The sequence below is a fragment of the Pteronotus mesoamericanus genome, unplaced genomic scaffold (genome assembly GCF_021234165.1).
Source record: "Pteronotus mesoamericanus isolate MK-2021 breed Mesoamerican mustached bat unplaced genomic scaffold, CSHL_Meso_final scaffold_54, whole genome shotgun sequence".
Classification (NCBI taxonomy): domain Eukaryota; kingdom Metazoa; phylum Chordata; class Mammalia; order Chiroptera; family Mormoopidae; genus Pteronotus; species Pteronotus mesoamericanus.
In genome coordinates, this window is record NW_026555321.1 from 39,881,910 (window position 1) to 39,900,588 (window position 18,679).

General features: G+C 39.7%; 1 protein-coding gene and 1 pseudogene across 1 annotated transcript in view; both read right to left on the reverse strand.

Moving 5' to 3' along the window:
* ERC2 (ELKS/RAB6-interacting/CAST family member 2) overlaps positions 1-18,679 on the reverse strand; it is a 763,823-nt gene that overhangs the window by 252,726 nt on the left and 492,418 nt on the right. The window contains exon 13 of the mRNA XM_054595505.1: positions 6,054-6,189. Coding sequence (XP_054451480.1) covers positions 6,054-6,189 — 136 coding nt within the window. The remainder of the gene's footprint in view (positions 1-6,053; positions 6,190-18,679) is intronic.
* Positions 11,830-12,094, reverse strand: LOC129088258 (cytochrome c oxidase subunit 6B1-like; annotated as a pseudogene).

Genomic DNA, 18,679 nt, shown 5'->3' on the forward strand with positions numbered 1-18,679 from the left:
AATGTTAAAATAAATACCCAAGGATTGAAAGCACTTCTGTATTAACCTTCAGTGCTACTCACCAATGTTTTGCATCCTCTGAAGACCTGCAAGTACTTGAGTATTTTTTTGTCATCTGAAACTATGAACAGCATCTGGAAATGTTGGATACCTCTGGAATTTGACCACAGCTTAATGTAACATCCCAGTCTTTACCCATCAAGGTAGAAAATCACGAGATAAACAAAACACCTCACTGTGTTAAAAAGATCATACTAAATTCTAATAAAAATTTAAACAAACATGAATTTTTCTTTTAAACTGCTGTTAAGATGAGTTTTCTCATCTTCCCATACATTGAACAAAATGGCTGAAATGGACTTCCCTAAATCACCCCACACCATGCCTACTGAATGGCCATGAAAAACTAGGAACTAGATAAACGTGTTTTGACAATGATGAATCTCTTAGCGCTGTTGGCCAGGTTTCTTCTAATGGCAGCATGCACAAGTATACCGTAACACAGGAACATAGATCAACATTGGAGTAATAATTTTGAGTTTAGGGAATTGAAAGAGAAATTAATTCAGTGACTTGGAGAAATGAACATACAGATATTAAGGCTTAAAAATTGTTTCTTAAAACATCAGTGTCCCTCTGCAAAAAACAACGTAGCAAAGCTTGGGAATTTCATATTGTTTTGCTGAAAGCTAGGCATTTGTAAGGTTTATGTTGCTTTTTACACTTCCTCTGTTAGCTGATTCTGACTCTAATTGGAAGAGCAAAGTAGAAGTACACTTGGAAAAAAGATCTGGATGACCAGAGATGTACAGATTGGAAAATAAAATTGTCTTTTTAGCTTTTTTTTTTTTTTTAGTTTTACGAACTCTACTAAAAGGACAAGAATAAATGGGAACATTCACTTGCTTTTTAAACTGATCACACTTGGGTTTAACCACTAGCAGAAAAGAAACTTTACAGTTCCCTGGGAACCCATAATTTGGAAACGGAAGCACACAAGAACAGACTTTAGTTTTCAGGCAATAAATTGAAGAGAATTCTGCAGACATAGAACAAAAAAGGAGCATAAAATATTCGCTTGTGCACTCCTTAGAATGTTAGTTCATTAACTTGATAAGCTGCACAGGGAAAAATGCAGCCAAAATCTACAAAAATGTCCACTGGGGTTTCAAATTGGCATATTTACTCAGCAAGAAATAGCTAGAGGTTGGAGGAAAAAAATGCATCCCACTCTGGTAATGACGATTTAGTGTGAATCTTCGTAAAAATACCTTGTTGAAAAATCTCCATGTGGACTCTAAGGGGATACACAGAAGCCCAAAGCCCCAAGAACAGACATAAATATCATGACATAAATACCATGCTCCATAATCTGTGTCCTGGGGAACAGTTCTACAAAATTATACAAGAAAATCACAATCTTTCACATCTACTTTTCACACATAATTCAACATAAACTTGAAAAATGTTTTAATTTTTCTTCCCTATTGCCAAAAATGTTTTTAATGCTTTATTGGAAACTTTCATTTACTGGTGTGTGCTCTAGGTCTCTATTACTCATCAGTATAAAAGAGTTACAAAGGACTTGTTGGGTGATACTTCCAATGGGCACTGTCTTCTATGATTAGAAGCTCATTAGCAGTCTCTCTGGGAGAAAATTCTAGTAACTGAATCCCAGTCATTGTGCTAAGCTCTTTCATAAATTTCACTTTATTTGACCCTCCCAATGAGGTACAAATTGTAATTCCCACTTACAGACAAAAATGGCGAGGGTGAGAGAGGTTCTCTGCCTTACTCAAGTATATAATTAGTCCTGAACTAACAGTAATAAGGGCCAGTATTGGAACACTGAAGAGTTCAGCTCTGTGGTTCTTTATCTTTACCTTCCTGTTCTCCTTGCCATGTTCCAAAAAATGATACAAGAAGTTAAACCTAGAACACTCTCTGTTCCTATAGATTGTGGGTGTTTCCTCCAAGAAAAAAATAATTCAAGATATTCAAGGTATTTCAGACAAAAATAAAAGACGTCAGGACAAACCCACTACACTGCCATATGTCCTCAATGGGTCAAGCTGAGCTAGTGAGGGAGTGAGGGTGCATTCCTAGTCTCTTTATTTACAGTGTGTGAACCCAGTGGGAACAGAATGTCAGACTGTGCAACAGAGGCTACAAGCCAGTAGTCAATTCACTTGCACGTGTGCTTAATTGGACCCACAGAGAGGTTAAAAACATTGCACTGTTTTCTAAAATCTATAAGTTTCACGTAAAGATTCATATTTTATGGCAATTAGAAGGGCCCTTCACACTAAGCCCACCTTTATGGTTACAGTCAGCCAAAACTTAGTAGCCCCAACTCCTTTTCATGAGGCATGTACTAGATTTTCCACAGTTCCTACTACTCTGTATTACATCCATACACTCAGGCCACTGCAGCTGTAATTTTTCTTGATGCTTATGTTATTGTTTTTCTTATAAAAGAACCATTTCCCTGAACCTTGTCTCTTTTGACAGATTGAAAGATTGCACTGCCCTTTACAATGTTCTCTTTATGGGAAAGGGCACTTCCCCAATCTTTTGTCTCCAACTTTCATACCAACTGGTTGAATCTCTTCAATCTCTCTTTGGAACATGGTCCACAAGTCGTTATCGTTGCAGGCAGTACTAGCTCAGATTTTTCTGGATGTAATGTCAATTTGGTTGTTTGGAATCATGAAGTCGGGATAATCAACCATTACAAAATACTGTTACAAAAAAAAAACAAATTTGTAGGTGCCAATCGCATAACCACCAACTAATCAACCAATCAACCAATCTACCAACAAACCAGCTTCCAGGTGACTGAAACATAAAAGGCTAATTTATAAACAGGAAGCACTTAAAACAACAACAATATTAAAATATCGAGTGCCCCCAGAAAGGAAAGTTTGGCCTTCAGAAGGCAGTAATTGCTTCATGTGAGCACATCTGCTTAACAATCCAGGAAAGTGGGAGTTTCACTCTTTATTAACCTTAACCAGAGACATTTTCATCAAAATTAATCGTGATTACTTTTATTGCATTTCAAATGCTATCCTTTATTTGGGGTGGTCAAGAATGTAACTAAGCAGTTCCAGACCATGCTATCTTTTATGAATAGGCCTATGTGGTAGTTACCAAGGCCCCTTATGAAAATATTGTTATACAAAAGCTCATGGGTCAAAATAAGACATTAATTTCCATAACTGCATGTGTCCTTTGAAAAGAAAAAAATTACTATATATAGAAAATATAAAAATTTTGATGCTCAATGCATATCAGAGTAGAAGTATATAAATACCCATGGGTATCATAGACAATATTTAAATGATTTTTACCTTTCCTTGTTATTATAATAACAATTAATCATTAATACGTATTTTGAACATAGCTTGTACCAAGTACAATCCTAAGTTTTTTATATTTATTGACCCTTTAATCCTCACAACAACCTTGGAGTAGCTGTAATTATTATTCCCATTTTACAGATGAGGAAACTGGTCCTAGGGAAGTTAAGCAACCTGCCCAAATGCATTCAACTAGTAAATTCTGAAGCTTGGATTGAATCCTAGGCATTCTAGTTCCACAGTCAGTTATGAAATATAATAACAATACTGACTTCACTGTCCCAACGATCACCTTGTCTGCTGTGTTTGGTGCCTTGACTGTTTCTTGCTCTGTGCAACCTCTGCACCTTTGCTGACAGTTCTCCTGTCTAAAGGGCCTTCCCTACTGCTCTGTCCCTCCTGTATCAAACTCTTTCAGCCCCAATCCCACCTGTTCCATAAAGACTCTCTGCCACTCTAAAGTTCCCTTTCCTTCTCTTAATTCTCCAGAACTCTCACCATATCCATAAGCCCATATGACATTGGTGTGGGGAAAAAAAAAAAAAAGGCAGAAGTGGTTTTACCTGCCCAGCACCCTGTCTGGTAAAAGAACTCTCTTTCTTGTGGGAAATCACCTGTCCCCACTTCTAGCCAATGGGCTTTGGGTAAGGCTAAGCCCTGGCCTTGAGGTTCCAGGTGATCACATGACCTCATCCTGGCCTGGCCAATTCATGCATTTTACCAGCCTTTGAATGTTTTCTAGAACTACTAAGAAATTGTTCTTCTTCCTCTGGGGTGACTGCACTCACAGAATGTAAGTTGGCTGCTGGTGGCTATTATTGGTGTCACTGTGGACAGCCTTCCTGAGAATCAGGCAACAAAGAGCAAAGCATACCTGTGAGTAGGATAAAGACAGAGTCCTGATGCCATAGTTTGAATATCTAACTGTAGTCATGTCTGAAGTCTACCCCTAGTCTTTTCAGTTAATTGAACCAACAGGTTCCCTTTTTTGCTTAGTTCAGACTGAGCTGTGTTCCTGTCACTTGCAGCTATGAGTCCTGACTAACCCAGTTGACATAAGAATTAAATGGTTGCTATAAAGAGCACAGCACTCAGCATATTAAAAAGTTTAATAAAAGGTATATGCTACTGTCACTATTTCTCTACATGAGTTTCTTGAAAGCAGAAGACCTGGATTCAGGTCTTTCTCTACCCCAGATATCATTTCATTACTTTTTTTATACTACTTTTACCATATGTAAAATCACCAATATTTACGTAATGAATAAATGAGAATATATGCCTGGTAAAGCAATAAAATGTGTCCTGGCTGGTATGGCTCAATTGATTGAGTGTCAGCCTACAAAGCAAATGGTCGCTGGTTCAATTTCCAGTCAAGGTACAAGCCTGGGTCGCAGGCCAGGTCCCCAGTAGGGAGGATGTGAGAAGCAACCACACATTGATGTTTCTCTCCCTCTCTTTCTCCCTCCCTTCCACTCTAAAAATAAATAGCAATAAAATATTCTACAAATTTAAGTTAACTATTATCTCAGTCTGTAGACTCCAATCAAACATCTCATGTGACTGATGGGGAAACTAAGATCCAAAACCCTGGGATGTAATTTTCCAAGAACGCTGAGGAAGACGTGGATTTAAATAAGCTATGAGTCCCTGCTAACTAAGGTGTTTCCAGGACTGAACAAAGGAGCTGATCCTATTATTGTGTGCTATCCAAACCGGGCATTAATGCAAAGAGGCTTGACTAACAACATTAAGGCAGCTCCAGGACACACAGAAGAAAGAAACTAATACTAAATAATCCCCATGTGCCATGCTCTGTGCAAGGCATTTCCTTATATTTCCTACTCTGGAATAATTTATTTCTCTTTTGTTCCATTAAAAGATGAACTATGAGTACATATTGAAATTATCTAACTTCTTGTATGTCCAAAGAGGAAACCTAATATATGAGTGTAACTGGGGAAAAACACTATTAATAAGCAAAATTGAAAATGAACTCTGGCCAACTTGAACTTGAACTGCTGTGTTTAAAGGCACACTGGAATAAATAAAGAAACTTCAAAGCAAATGCACTGTTTTAGCTTGAATGTTTTATTGAGCACATGGAGGAGCTCCTTTTCCCAAAATAGGAATAGTTAATGAGGAAAAATTAGTGTTTTCTGTTGGTCCATCGGTTTCTAAGAGCCATCCATTCAGAGATAACTATATACCAAAGAGAAGACAGAATAATGATCTTTCTCAGAGCCTCAGAGTTTGAAGCAAAACAAAGCCAGTTTTGTAAACTGAGGTCAACTTAACACATCCTTTCTCAAATAGCTTCTGTGATAATATGCACACATTTCCCTTCTACTAAAACCAAAACAACTTCAATATAATTCTAAAAGGAAGACATTTCAATGTTTTAAGCTCTTGCCAACTGTATAAGCACAGCCCTTAAAGTAAGGTATAGGAATCAAGAAACTACGTGAAGCATTAGTGACTCCACCATAATCAGCTTTCCTTGGATACCATTCTGAAAATGATGCTTCATCCTACGAAAGACCTACTGCATTCCCTGGGAGCACATTGCTAGTGTTGGATTCAGAGAAAGGGCAAGTCCACCATTTCTGTGCACATTTTCCCACAGGAGTATGTTTTAAAGAGAGTCGATCTCCAATTATTTGGGGATTAAGAGGAGAAGCTGGGGCTCACCTGCAAGTGCTGCGAGTTGTCAGCCATGCTATCTTCTCGCCTGCGGACTTCTTCCAATAACTGGGCATTCTTCTTTTTTTCCAGCTGTTGATTATGCTTGAGGTTGGCCACTTTCTTATTCTGATCCTTCATATGCCTGAGAAAAGTAAGCACAGCTTGGTTAAATCCAACCACTGGAGGATCATATCTTATCACAATAGAAGTGCAAAGCATAGAATATATGATATGGGTTTAGGAATGTTGCGACTTAAGAATATTCTAGTCATTCAATCACAAATACATACTGAGCACTTTCTATGTCAAGTGCCAGGATGGTCCTGGGGTTGCAGTGGCAAATAACACAGATATAGTCTTCACCCTCCTCATGGAACTCTGAGTCCACTAGAGATGACAGACAAGTATCAAGGAGACATAGCTTAGGTTTCCTAAGGTTGAAAGAAATAAATAGCATGTTGTGAATGATGATGGTGATGTGCACTGCATGTGTGGATAGGCAGTGGGGTGGAGCAGATGACTTTAGTCACTGTGTCCAGGGAACCCCCCCTAAGGAATCAAGGCTGTGAGTGAAACCCAGAGGAAGCAACCAACAAAATAACAGTTAAGGGGCTCCCAGGTAGGACAAGTATAATTCCTGAGGCAAGAAGGAACCCGTCTGCTTGTAGGAACTCGAAGGTTGCAGTGGGGCTACTCCAAAGTGAGGGGCAAGGTGGAGTAGGAGATAGAACTCCACAGGTAGGCAGGACTCCAGATACACAGGGCCCAGTGGTCTGTGATAGGACATTTACTTTCTTCTAAGTGCTTGCTGTCTTAATTATTGTTATTCTTTTGGATCATGTTCTATTTTGAGATCATAATCCATTACTTTGGTTTTAAAATAACAATTACAAGGCTCCAATCAAATACATTATCATCACTTAGCTCAAACAGAATAACACTTTGGCTAAATCATTGTGTTAAATAAAGCCTCAGTTCTTAATGAATCTATAGAATGTCAAAGTGCAAAATCATAAAGTGATCAAGTGAATAAAAGACTAAGGATAAAGGACCAGTTTTAAAAATGCAGGGAGTGTGGGGGGTGTGGTGGTTATGGGCTTTATGTGGACTATTTCACCAGCAGTGTTTAGCAAAACATTCCAGAGATTTAGGCAACCATATCCACGGCAGCTGTTATAAATCTAATCCAACATGTGAGGAGGCAGAAGGGCTGCACAGAGAGCTCAGGAGGAGCAATTCCAAAAGCAGAGGGCCACAGAGCAGAATTATTTGGAGTCTTTTCTAATCCCTACACTGACTGAACCCAGCATTGCTATCAGCCACTGTACTGAACCCTGGGTCCCAAAACAAGCATTTTGGGACTGCTCTTATGGAAGGATGAATGAGATGAGAACTAGATGATACATAGAAAACCTGCCAAAATGAAAGAACTAATAATCAAATGGAAGCCATTATCAATAAGAAACTCTTACTTCTAGTGCTCATTAAATTATATACATGTTTACTTCTTCCCATAGCGAGAAAAGGAAGTTCGAGGGAATTGTTTATCGAGATAAAAAATCTTCTATTCAGGACCCTGCTAATAAAAAACTTTTGAACAGTTTGGTCCTATAAATATTTATAGACCCAACTGGCACAGTGATTTAAATATTCCTGGTGACACTAAGAGGATACAAGGTGAGAGAGAAAAATTACCCCCTTACAGTATTTGGATTGGATTATTTTGGTCTGATATTTCCCTGCTTTTACCAGATACATTAATGTACACATATGAAACTACCAGCAAAGTCTACATGCTAATCTACTTTTAGGAAAGTATCTTTTGGTTACTAGAAAGATGTTAAGAATGACTTCTTTCTTCCAAATTGAACAAAGGTTTAGTAGTTCCAAAGCTCATACTAACTCAGGGCAAGCACACTCTCCAGTTTCTTGCAAGACAGGTCAGTGCACAGTAAAAGGATGTGATGGAAAGGTGAGTATTACTAATGAGATTGTTTAATTAGAGGACCTTTTTTTAATGAAGAAATACTTTTTATTACTTTGAAGCAAACTCTTAAATAGAACTAACTGCTAAATGTTTCCCCCCAAGTACCAATGATAAATAAAACAGATTATAATTGCAACATCATTTGCACAGTTAAAGAACTCCCACAAAGTTCCTGGAGCAGACCTGGCTTTCTGGGATACTGCAGTGTTTTTTCAATCCAAAAAGAAAAAACAAACTCCAAATCCATGCATCCCTTAAAAATTTCCTGAATTAAGAATGAGCAGCAATCAACTCATGATATATAATTTAATTCAAGGAAAATATACAATTTTAGATGTACAGTTCAATGAGTTTTGACAGATGTATTACACCCATGTAATTACCACCACAATCAAGATACGGAACATGCGCGCCACCCCAGGGGCTCTCTTGTGCCCTTTTACCATTAATCCCCTGCCACCACCTCCAGGCTTGGCAACCACTGATCTGCTCTCTGTTACTACAGATTAATGGAATCACACAGTATGTACTATTTTGTGTCTGCCTCCTTTCACTCAGAATAATGTTTTGATTATTACTGATTAACAATATAGTTGTCAGTATCAGTCCTTATTCCATACGGTCATTCCAAAGTTTGTTTATCCATTCATACATTGATCAATATTTGGAGTTTTTGTGAGGTTTCTAGCTATTAAATTAAAACTGCAATGAACATTTATAAAAAAGACTGCCAGCCAAGATGGAGGCATAGGTAGATACCCTTTGCTTCCTTATACAACCAAAAGAAGGATAACAACCAATTAAAAACAAAAACAACCAGAACTACCAGAAAATTGAACTGTATGGAAGTCCAACAATCAAGGAGTTAAAGAAGAAACATTCATTCAGACCAGTAGGAGGGGCAGAGTTGGGCAGCTAGAGCAGAGAGGATTTGTAGCAAGGTGCCAGATTGGGTGGGCGAGGAGGTGGCTGGCGGACCGCGGGGTCCCAAATTCACGTGAAGATAAACTGGGAGGAACAACTAGGGAATGAGACAGACCACACAACCCAGGGTTCCAGGGCAAGAAACTAAAGCCTCAAAACCTATGACTGTAAAAACCTGTGGAGGTTGCAGCAGCAGGAAAAACACCAGCCTCAAAGGAGAGTTCATTGGAGACTCTCACAGGGTCCTAGAAGGTACACAAACCCATCCAGCCAGGAATCAGCACCAGAAGGGCCCAATTTGTTTGTGGGAAGTGGGGGAAATGACTGAAAGAGGAGTGAGATCCAAAAAGTGGCACTGTTCCCTCTCTGACCCTTCCAAATACAGCGTCACAACATAGCCCCAGCAAATAACCAAGGCTCCACCCTTACAACATAACAGGTGCATCAAGGCAAAGAAATATGGCCCAAATGAAAGAAAATATCAAAACTCCAGAAAAAAAAAACTAAGTGACAAGGAGATAGACAATCTATCAGATGCAGAGTTCAAAACACTGGTAATCAGGATGCTCACAGAACAGGTTGAGTTGGGTAGCAAAATGAAGTAAGAAATGAAGGCTATACAAAGTGAAATAAAGAAAAACACACAGGGAACCAACAGTGAAGGGAAAGAACCCAAGACTGAAATCAATGATTTGAAACAGAAGGAAGAAATAAACATTCAACTGGAACAGAATGAAGAAACAAGAATTCAAAAAAATGAGGAGAGGCTGAGAAACCTCTGGGACAACTTTATACATTCCAACATCTGAATCATAGGAGTGCCAGAAGGAGAAGAGGAAGAGCAGGAAATTAAAAACTTATTTGAACAAATAATGAAGGAAAATTTCTTGAATCTGGCAAGGGAAATAGACTTCCAAGAAGTTCAGGAAGCTCAGAGTCCCAAAGAAATTGGATCTAAGAAGAAACACACCAAGAGACATCATAATTAAGTTACCCAAGATCAAAGATAAGGAGAGAATCTTAAAAGCAGCAAGAGAAAGCGAGACAGTTACCTACAAAGGAGTTCCCGTAAGACTATCAGCTGATTTCTCAAAAGAAACCTTACAGGCAAGATGGGGCTACAAAGAAGTATTTGAAGTCCTGAAAGGGAAGGACCTACAACCAAGATTACTCTACCCAGCAAAGCTATCATTTAGAATGGAAGGGCAGGTAAAGTGTTTCCTAGGTAAGGTAAAGTTAAAGGAGTTCATCATCACCAGAACATTTTTATATAAAATGTTAAGAAAAAGATTAAAACTAAGAACAATAAAATGACAAAAAACTGACATCAACAACTGAACCAAAAAACAAAAATAAAAACAAACAAAGCAAACAACTAAAACAGGAACAGGATCACAGAAATGGAGGTCACTTGGAGGGTGATCAGTGAGGATGAGGAAAGGGGAGAATGGGGGAAAAGGTACAGGGAATAAGGAGCATAATTGGTAGGTACAAAATAGGCAGGGGGAGGTTAAGAATAGTATAGGAAATGGAGAAGCCAAAGAACTTATATGTATGAACCATGGACATGAACTAAGGTGGGGAATGCTGGTGGTGGGGGGGTGCAGGGCAGAGAGGGAGAAAGAGGAGAAAAAAATGGGAGAATATAATGTAATAACATAATCAATAAAATATGTTTTAAAAAAATAAAAGAAAAAACATTTAAAAAAAGAATAAGTAGCTAAGAAAAATGGGAAACTGAAGTTTAGGCACTGTGATAGAGGCATACCTTCAGTATTCTCCAACCAACCATTCCCTCAAACACTGCCTTATTTAGGGCATCAGTGATTTGAAAGGTATGGTTTTGAATGGCACAGCTTAGGATTTGGGCCAATAAGATCCATGCAGAGTAAGATGATGAAAATGTTCATCTTGTCTTTATATATATATATATATATATATACACATATATATATCTATCTATATAGATAGATATATATATATATCTCAAGAAATATAAAGTGTACATACTTCTTTGTAGGATAGCTATGGTTTTCAAATATATTTCTAACAGTGGAACACTTTGTTCTAATAAAAGCATACTTAAAATCCAAAAAGGGAAAGAATTCCTCTGCCAGAGGCAGGAAAGAGGTAAGGAGTGAAGTAGGCTGGGTACAGGTGAGTAGCCCACCCACTGGACAATTCCCCTCTCGCCCTGCAGCGAGTCCCTGCCGCAATCCATAGGGTAGGAAGAGAGAGTGGGAGGCAGATAGAAAAGTTGTGAGATTTAAAAACGTTAGTTCTCTTGAAGAGAAAATGGGTCTACACAAGCCCACTAGACAATTGTTGAAGGAATGACCACAGTGATTTTTGCTAATATTAACTTCAACATTTCCAAGAATAAAACCTGTAAGTGACCTACCAGTCTCCACATCTTTCCCATCTGCAGAAGAAAACCCACACTGCATAAATCACACTAAAGTTAGTACAGCTCTCAATTTTCTCTAAATTCAGAGAGGAGGAGCCCCTCGGCATTCAGACTACAAAACCCTCTGATATCCCTGCCTGAGAAGAAAGTGTCTTTGATACCAGCTCCCCAAACTCCCACCTATCAAGCATCTTAGGTTCAAGACTCCACCAGAGACTGACCTGTTCCATGTTTGGTGGCGGGGAAGGGCGGGGGGGAGTTATTTTGGAGTGATTTTTTCCTCCAGGAAAACACCATTAAAAATATATCCAAGATGCAATTTTTTTTTTTAATTTCACTTTTCCAACAAGTATTTATTATTAGTTAAGCCATGATTCAGGATCCTAGGGCAGGATGTCCTCAGGTGCCCCTTCACCTCTCTGACAGGAGGATGGAGGACAGAGATCAGGTGGGGTGAGGCCAGGTCAGACCTTCCCAGGGAGCATGCCTTCTGCCCAGCAGTCCTCCCAGGCCAACACCCAGGATATCAGGCAAACGGACTGGCACACAGGCTGGTGCCATTCGCACTTGGAGGCATCGCCCTTTTAGCAGTCATCACCTTCTCACAGCAGTGGGAGTCCAGGTAGTTCTGCCCACAGTTCCTGGTCTGGTTCTGGTTGGGGAAGGGCTGGCAAAAGGGGCAGTCTGGGTCTGGTAGTTCTTAATTTTGGTCTTCATGTCTTCTGCCATGTTCCTGACTCCTAAAGATGGCCCTGGAGCCACCCTCAGCAAAGACTCAGGATGCAAATTAAAAAAAAAAAAACAAAAACAAAAACAAAAGCAATCATGGGAGTGTAATTTGAGAGTACAATGACATGGTCAGTTTTTAATGTGTGACTTAAATTGACCAGTCTCATTAGGTGAGTCATGTCACTTTTCAAATTCAGCCATCATTAAGGAATTTGGATTAACTAAAAAAATCCCAGCAAGTATCTAGATCAACCATGGCTATTATATTAAGAATGAATGTCAGAGAGGACAGACTTCTGTTATTTTCACTCGAATAGTCCATCAAAGTAAAATTAGAATGTGTTCTCTAACTTGCTGGTGAGAGATCCTCAGGCTTGGAGGCCTCTAAAATCACACAGCCAGGAGCTGCATGTTTCTTCTCCAAGGGCTTAAATATATTTGCATATAAAAGAGAAAACTAAGCCTTCTCTTCCTTTAAAATCTCAGCAGAAACAAGATGCCATTTTTTTCATCTGTTCTCAGAAACTTTCAAAGATGTATAATATCCATTGTAAGAGAGGACAAGGAATCCAGTTCTCTCACATGTGGTCAGGAGGATTATAATTGAAAAGGCATTTTTGGAAACCAATTTGGCAGTATCCACCAAAGTGTATATGCATTTTGCCCAGCAAACCCGTTTCTAGAAAAGTAGCCTACAAAAATGCGTGCACAGATATGTACGTACAAAAATTTTCATTACAGCACTGCAAAAATGAAAGTTCGAAAACTGCCTAATCATCCAACAGAAGGAAACTGGCTGAAAAATCAGGTGCATGCACATTATGGAACCTGAAGCTAGCTAAGAAGAGGAAGGCAAAACTGAAGTATGGAGATGGACAAACCTTCAACACACATTGTTAATTGAAAAAGAAAACAGGTATCAGAATGATATATATACTCTGATCTTGTTTCTCTTAAAATATAAAAACCTATTTGGATGGATATATACAAGCATGCATGGAAATGGAAACTCCTAGAAACCCCACACCAGTCTGTAAAACTATGGTTACCGTCGAGGAAAAAGGGGGAAACTTTCACATGTTTCTGTATGCATTTGTGTGTGTGTGTGTGTGTATGTGTGTGTGTGTGTAAGTGGGGTATAAATACAGATAAGAAAATGCATGGATATTAAGCATACACATCAATAATTTTTGACCAATCAAAACAAAGCATTGCCATCACCAGCATTGTGCCCCTCCCCCTACCCAGAAGCTATCACTATTCTAACTTTATTTTTAATCCTTACCTGAGGACATTTTTTTTTTTTTTTGCTTTTAGAGAGATAGAAAAAGGGAGGGAGAGAGAGAGACAGAGACAGAGACAGAGAGAGAGAGAGAGAGCGAGAGAGAGAGAGAGAGAAACATCTATGTGATAGAGAAATATTGATTGGTTGCCTCTCATAGGCTCCCTGACAGGGGATTGAACCTGCAGCCCTTGGTGTATGGGACAATGCTCCAACCAGTTGAGCCATACCAGCAGGGTCTAACTTTTATTTACATGAATTCTTTTTGACTGTTCTTGAACTTTATTACATGGAATCATACAGCACATATTCTTTTGCACCTGACTTCTCTGACTCAGCATAAAGTTTTTGAGATTCATTCATATTGTTGTGTATAAATTCCATCTTATTGCTGAATAGCATTCCATTATATGATATGAATATACTACACTTTGATTTGCTATCCCCTTTTTAAATGGATATTTGGGCTGTTTCTAATTTTTTACTTTTAAGCATAAGATTGCAATGAACATTCTTGTATCAGTTTCATGTGTATGTGGACAAATATTTTCTTTTCTCTTGGATACACAGCTAGATGTAGGTTTAACTGGCAGTGCCAATGGTACAACCACATGGAAGACAGTTTGTAGGCTGCACGACTCTTCCAGGAGCAGCTGCAGCCCAGGAGCTGGCAGTTTAAACGCTGGAGCCAAGCTTCCCAGCTCCCATCAGAAACCACCACTTTCTAGCTGTGTGACCACAGGCAGGTTTCTTAGCCTCTGTGCACCTCAGCTTCTTCACATACAAAATGAGAATAATAAAAAACCTCACAGGGTTATTATGAAGCGTTGATGAGTTAGTACAGGTAAAGTGCTTAGAACAGACTCCAGCACAGACTCCTCCCCCCTCTGTTTCACTTCAGTGTACAAAGAGTGCAATCATGTCTTGTGCAATACTGTGGACACATATTTAGTGTCTTGCTTCCCACACAGGAACAGCAGGTATTTTAAATACCTCAAACAATGAACATAGGAATGCATTATTAAACCCTTTTTGTCATACATTTCACTTCCACTTGCACTTTTCTTAATATTCAGATGAGTTACATTCCTGGAAGGTTATCCTAATGGAAGCATTGCAGGAAGGTCACAAGAAGCAGGGGTGAGCGAGCTGGGATCCTGGGGCGAAAGCACAAGTAGATGGGCCACACACACTTAGTGGAAGCTGACAATGAGTATTGCATGCAGAATTTCCAATAATAAAAGCTTTTAACCACTGAGATGATCCCATTTTTTTTAAAGCTTGTAAATACCATTCAGTACTTCAACATAGCTATAAATTTTAGAAAGCTATCATAAATATTCTAAAGATATATTTACATCACATATAATTATACTAAATGTCATGAGCATGATATTCCTTCCTGGAAGAGGAAGTATCTGGCCAGCCATGGCTACCTGAATCCAGCCCTCCTCCCCACAAAGAATAACAAATAGAGCCAAAGTCTTGGGACTTAGCTCCAGAATGAACTCAGTTTCTTGGATTTTGCATTTTGCAGCAGCCTCTCCAGAGCAGCCCACCTGTTTGGCTGCTAGCTTTGATGACCACCTAAGTCCTTGCCAAAACGCTTGGGCAGGTGCCCACTTATTTCCCCATGGTTTCCATCATGGCTTTCCTCCTCAGTGGATTCCTCCTCCCCTCCGCACCTATGGCCCTTGCACCATTCTCTCCCTGGAATGATACCCTCCCATCACTTGTCTCCTCTGTTCTTACCTCCTCTACAGTGTTTGGGGTGACACAAGAACCCAGGGACAGGGCCACCCTCAGTTAAAGCACATAATGACAACACACCTTTAAAAGACATCATTTATCATTTACCAGGCCAGCAGGACATCCAACAAGCTGATAACAGAGCTAAAGAAAGAAGATGTTAAAGGGGAGTATTCAGAGAGAAAACTTGAGAAAAGGAGCTTCCCAGAGGCAAAGAGAGACTCAGCCTTCCTCTTTGTTGTCTCAGGTTCCACTGACAAAAGCCTCCTTGGAGGAGATGATCCTATCAGGCTGTCCCATTCAGCCTGATAACATGATTAAATCATTTCAAACCAAGGAGGGCCTTTGTTGCTAGATTGGCTGCATTCTCATCACAGAAGAATCCCTTCCAAAATGTGTGACCTTGCGCAAGTTATTTCCCTGGGAGTTGGGGGTGGATTGAAATGATTTAATAAACCAAAGGCTCTTAAAAGCATAACTGGCGCACAATGAGTGCTTTATACATTTCAGCCTTATCCCACTGCCTCAAACACTCCTCTAGAGTGCAGAGCTAGTCTCCCCCGCCCTCCACCATTGATGTCTCTACCCAAGGTAGGAAACTCTAGGGTGTAGGTTACAAAGCAGAAGGTCTTCACAATTAACAAGACAGGGTTTGTTTGTTTGTTTTCTTATAGGTATTTCACACTGGGGAAGGTTGAACAGCTGACTCCCCTCAAATGCCCTCCCTCATTCTGGTCCTGAAGAACCTCCTCCCCACAATATCAATGCAGTGGCACCCAAAATATGAATGGAACCAATGACAGAAAACCTAAGCTAACATGAAGAAATGATGGGGGCCTATTGGGGAAGACCCCAGGGATAGAGAGCAGAGAGAGCCAGGCCCTTTCTGCCACCGCCTGACCTTTCTCCAGATGCACGTGGTAGAATTGGCATGTACCCACAGGGGATGCAAAGGGAAAAGGCAAGGTCTGTTCTGTATCCTCCCCAGGACTCAGTGGTCAATCCATGGGCATCTAATAATAAGGTCCCCCTCTTGGCAAGCAGACCATGACAGCCTGGCTCTGACTATTTGCCAAATGAATTTCTTATTGCCTGGCATCCCATATAGTTGCAGGTGGACAGACAGCACATTTTGGTCACATAGATTTGAGAATGGTAACCCTAGAATGATTATTTTTCTCACTGACAAACAACAAATATGTTGTGATGTTCTACATCTTTCTTGCCATAGACTGAACTACATGTTCAGGCTCCTTGGTCCATATGGTCACAGTTGGCTCCCCACCAAGAGACCCCAGAGCAGAATTCTCCCATCATCTTCACCTGCCCAGCAAAGCACCCTCTACTTCATTACATCATGGCTCCACACATCCCATGGTGCCTCAATGCCCTGCTGAGGGAAACAGAGGCTGGGCAGACCCCTTCTCTCCATCACCCCTGCTGCCACAGTAGCTCAGGTCAGCATCATTTCCTGCCGGGACCACGATGCTCTTCTCCTCTCACTGGTTTCCCTGCTTCCACTCTTGATTCCCTTTTAATTCATTCTCCAGCCAGCAGCAAGGGTGAGTGTTTCAAAACAAATCAAACCACACATTTGTTGTCATATGACCCTCCAATGGTTTCCCATATCCCCAAAAATAAAATCACATGCCTATGAACCTCAGCAGCTTTATCCTACACCATTCTCACCTTTACCCCAGACTCCAGAATCCAATCTTCTGTTTTCAGCTCCTAGTGCACACAAGCTCCATCCTGTTCTCTCTGGCTGCAACTCCCTCCCTTTCCCTATCCCCAGCCACTGCCTCTCCATGGGTGACTTTCATTCGTCAGGTCTCAGCTTAAATAGCACCTCTTCAAAGGGGCCTTTTCTGGGCAGCAAATATAAGAATGCTCCCTTCCCCCATCAACAATTTCTTTGACTGCACTCTGTGCACTTCTTTCATTGCACATGCCATAGTTTGTAATTGTACATTTATTTGTATTTTGATTGATTGTTGACTATTCCACCACCAGATGGGCAGTAGGGTCAGAACCTGTGTCTACACCTGTTGTAACACTACCATGCAGTATTGATAATCATAGCAGCATGGGCCCAGGTCACAAGATGTACTTAACATATTAGAGCTAATAACTCATTAGCTCACTTAATCCTCACAACACTTCTATTAGGCAGGTCGCAATGTTTACTAAAACGAAGGACCAGACAGGAGGCAGAACACAAAGCCGCCAAGGAAGTTGTGCCATTTGCCTATGGATTTCTGTTCTTTGAACCCGTTAACTACAATGTGACCACTCTTATAACAAATTATTAGGTTTAATGGATGAATCTACCACCACAAGTCAACACATTGAGTGTATTACAAATCCTGACACTTTAATGCATCGTTAATGAATTTGCTTCTTCTTCCCATACAAGCAAGTTTAATCAGAGATGGAGAGTTTGAAGATGATACGGTAAGTGAAGATAAAAGTAGAAGCTCAGCAAAAAAGGGATAGTAAGAGGTAAACGGAGAGGCAAGGACAATAACAGATAGCAAGTAACAAAACTTAGGACAGAACTCCTGAGACCATGGGGACAAACCCAAGACAGAACAAAGACATAAGATTGAAACCTCTGCCCTGTTCCCACCTCATATCTTCTACTTGCACATCATTTACTCCTTTTCAGACTAAAAAAAAAAGGAATCTGAACACTTTAAAAACATTTGTATAATTGCCACAATTCCGTGGAGTATTGTATTATTCTAAAAGCCTATGACTCCACTCTTAGACACAGGCACATTAGGGCCAATTTGGTAGGGTGTCAGTTGTATTTACAATTTGGGGTAATATAAAAACATATGGAAACTGTGAAAATTGACCCCTGGGGGGATAATGTTGGAGGAAACCAACATTCCACAGTCTGGCCAGAGGTTGGGGGCAATTTGCCCAGACAATATACAGCAAGCAACCTTTGAGCACAGGGGCAACTCCATATATGCAAAACCTATTTTTACTGCATCCAATCTGGAATTAGGCTGTAGCAGCCCAGACATAAAATAAAGTGAAGGAATAGGAAGATAAAAATCTTCTATGCTGATTTTCCATATTAGAGAACAGGAAAATGTATGAGTTTATATTATTTCCTGCAAAAAAATCAATGTTGAAATATTGCTAAATAATAAAAACACCCTCTGTTTTTGGATGTCATATTATGTGTCAGGTACTGTGCTAAGCACTGTAAAAATATAATCTCATTTAAACAAAACAACATCCCTACATGAAGAGTATTTTTATCCCCATTTTACAGGCAAAGAAACTGAGGTTTAGAGAGGTTAAGTAATTTGTGCAACATCATAGAGTTAATAAACAGTGGATCTAGAATTTGAACCATCATTTATATAATGCCAAAGTTTATGATGTTGTCTATTATGCTATATAAAAATATTAAAATATTATACATTTTTCCACAAAAATGAATGGAACATTCTAGCCAGGCCTGGACATTCCTTTTTGAGATTTACGATATTTCTTCTCTAAAAGCCTGGCAAAGCACTAGCCTCAGTAAGCAAGTT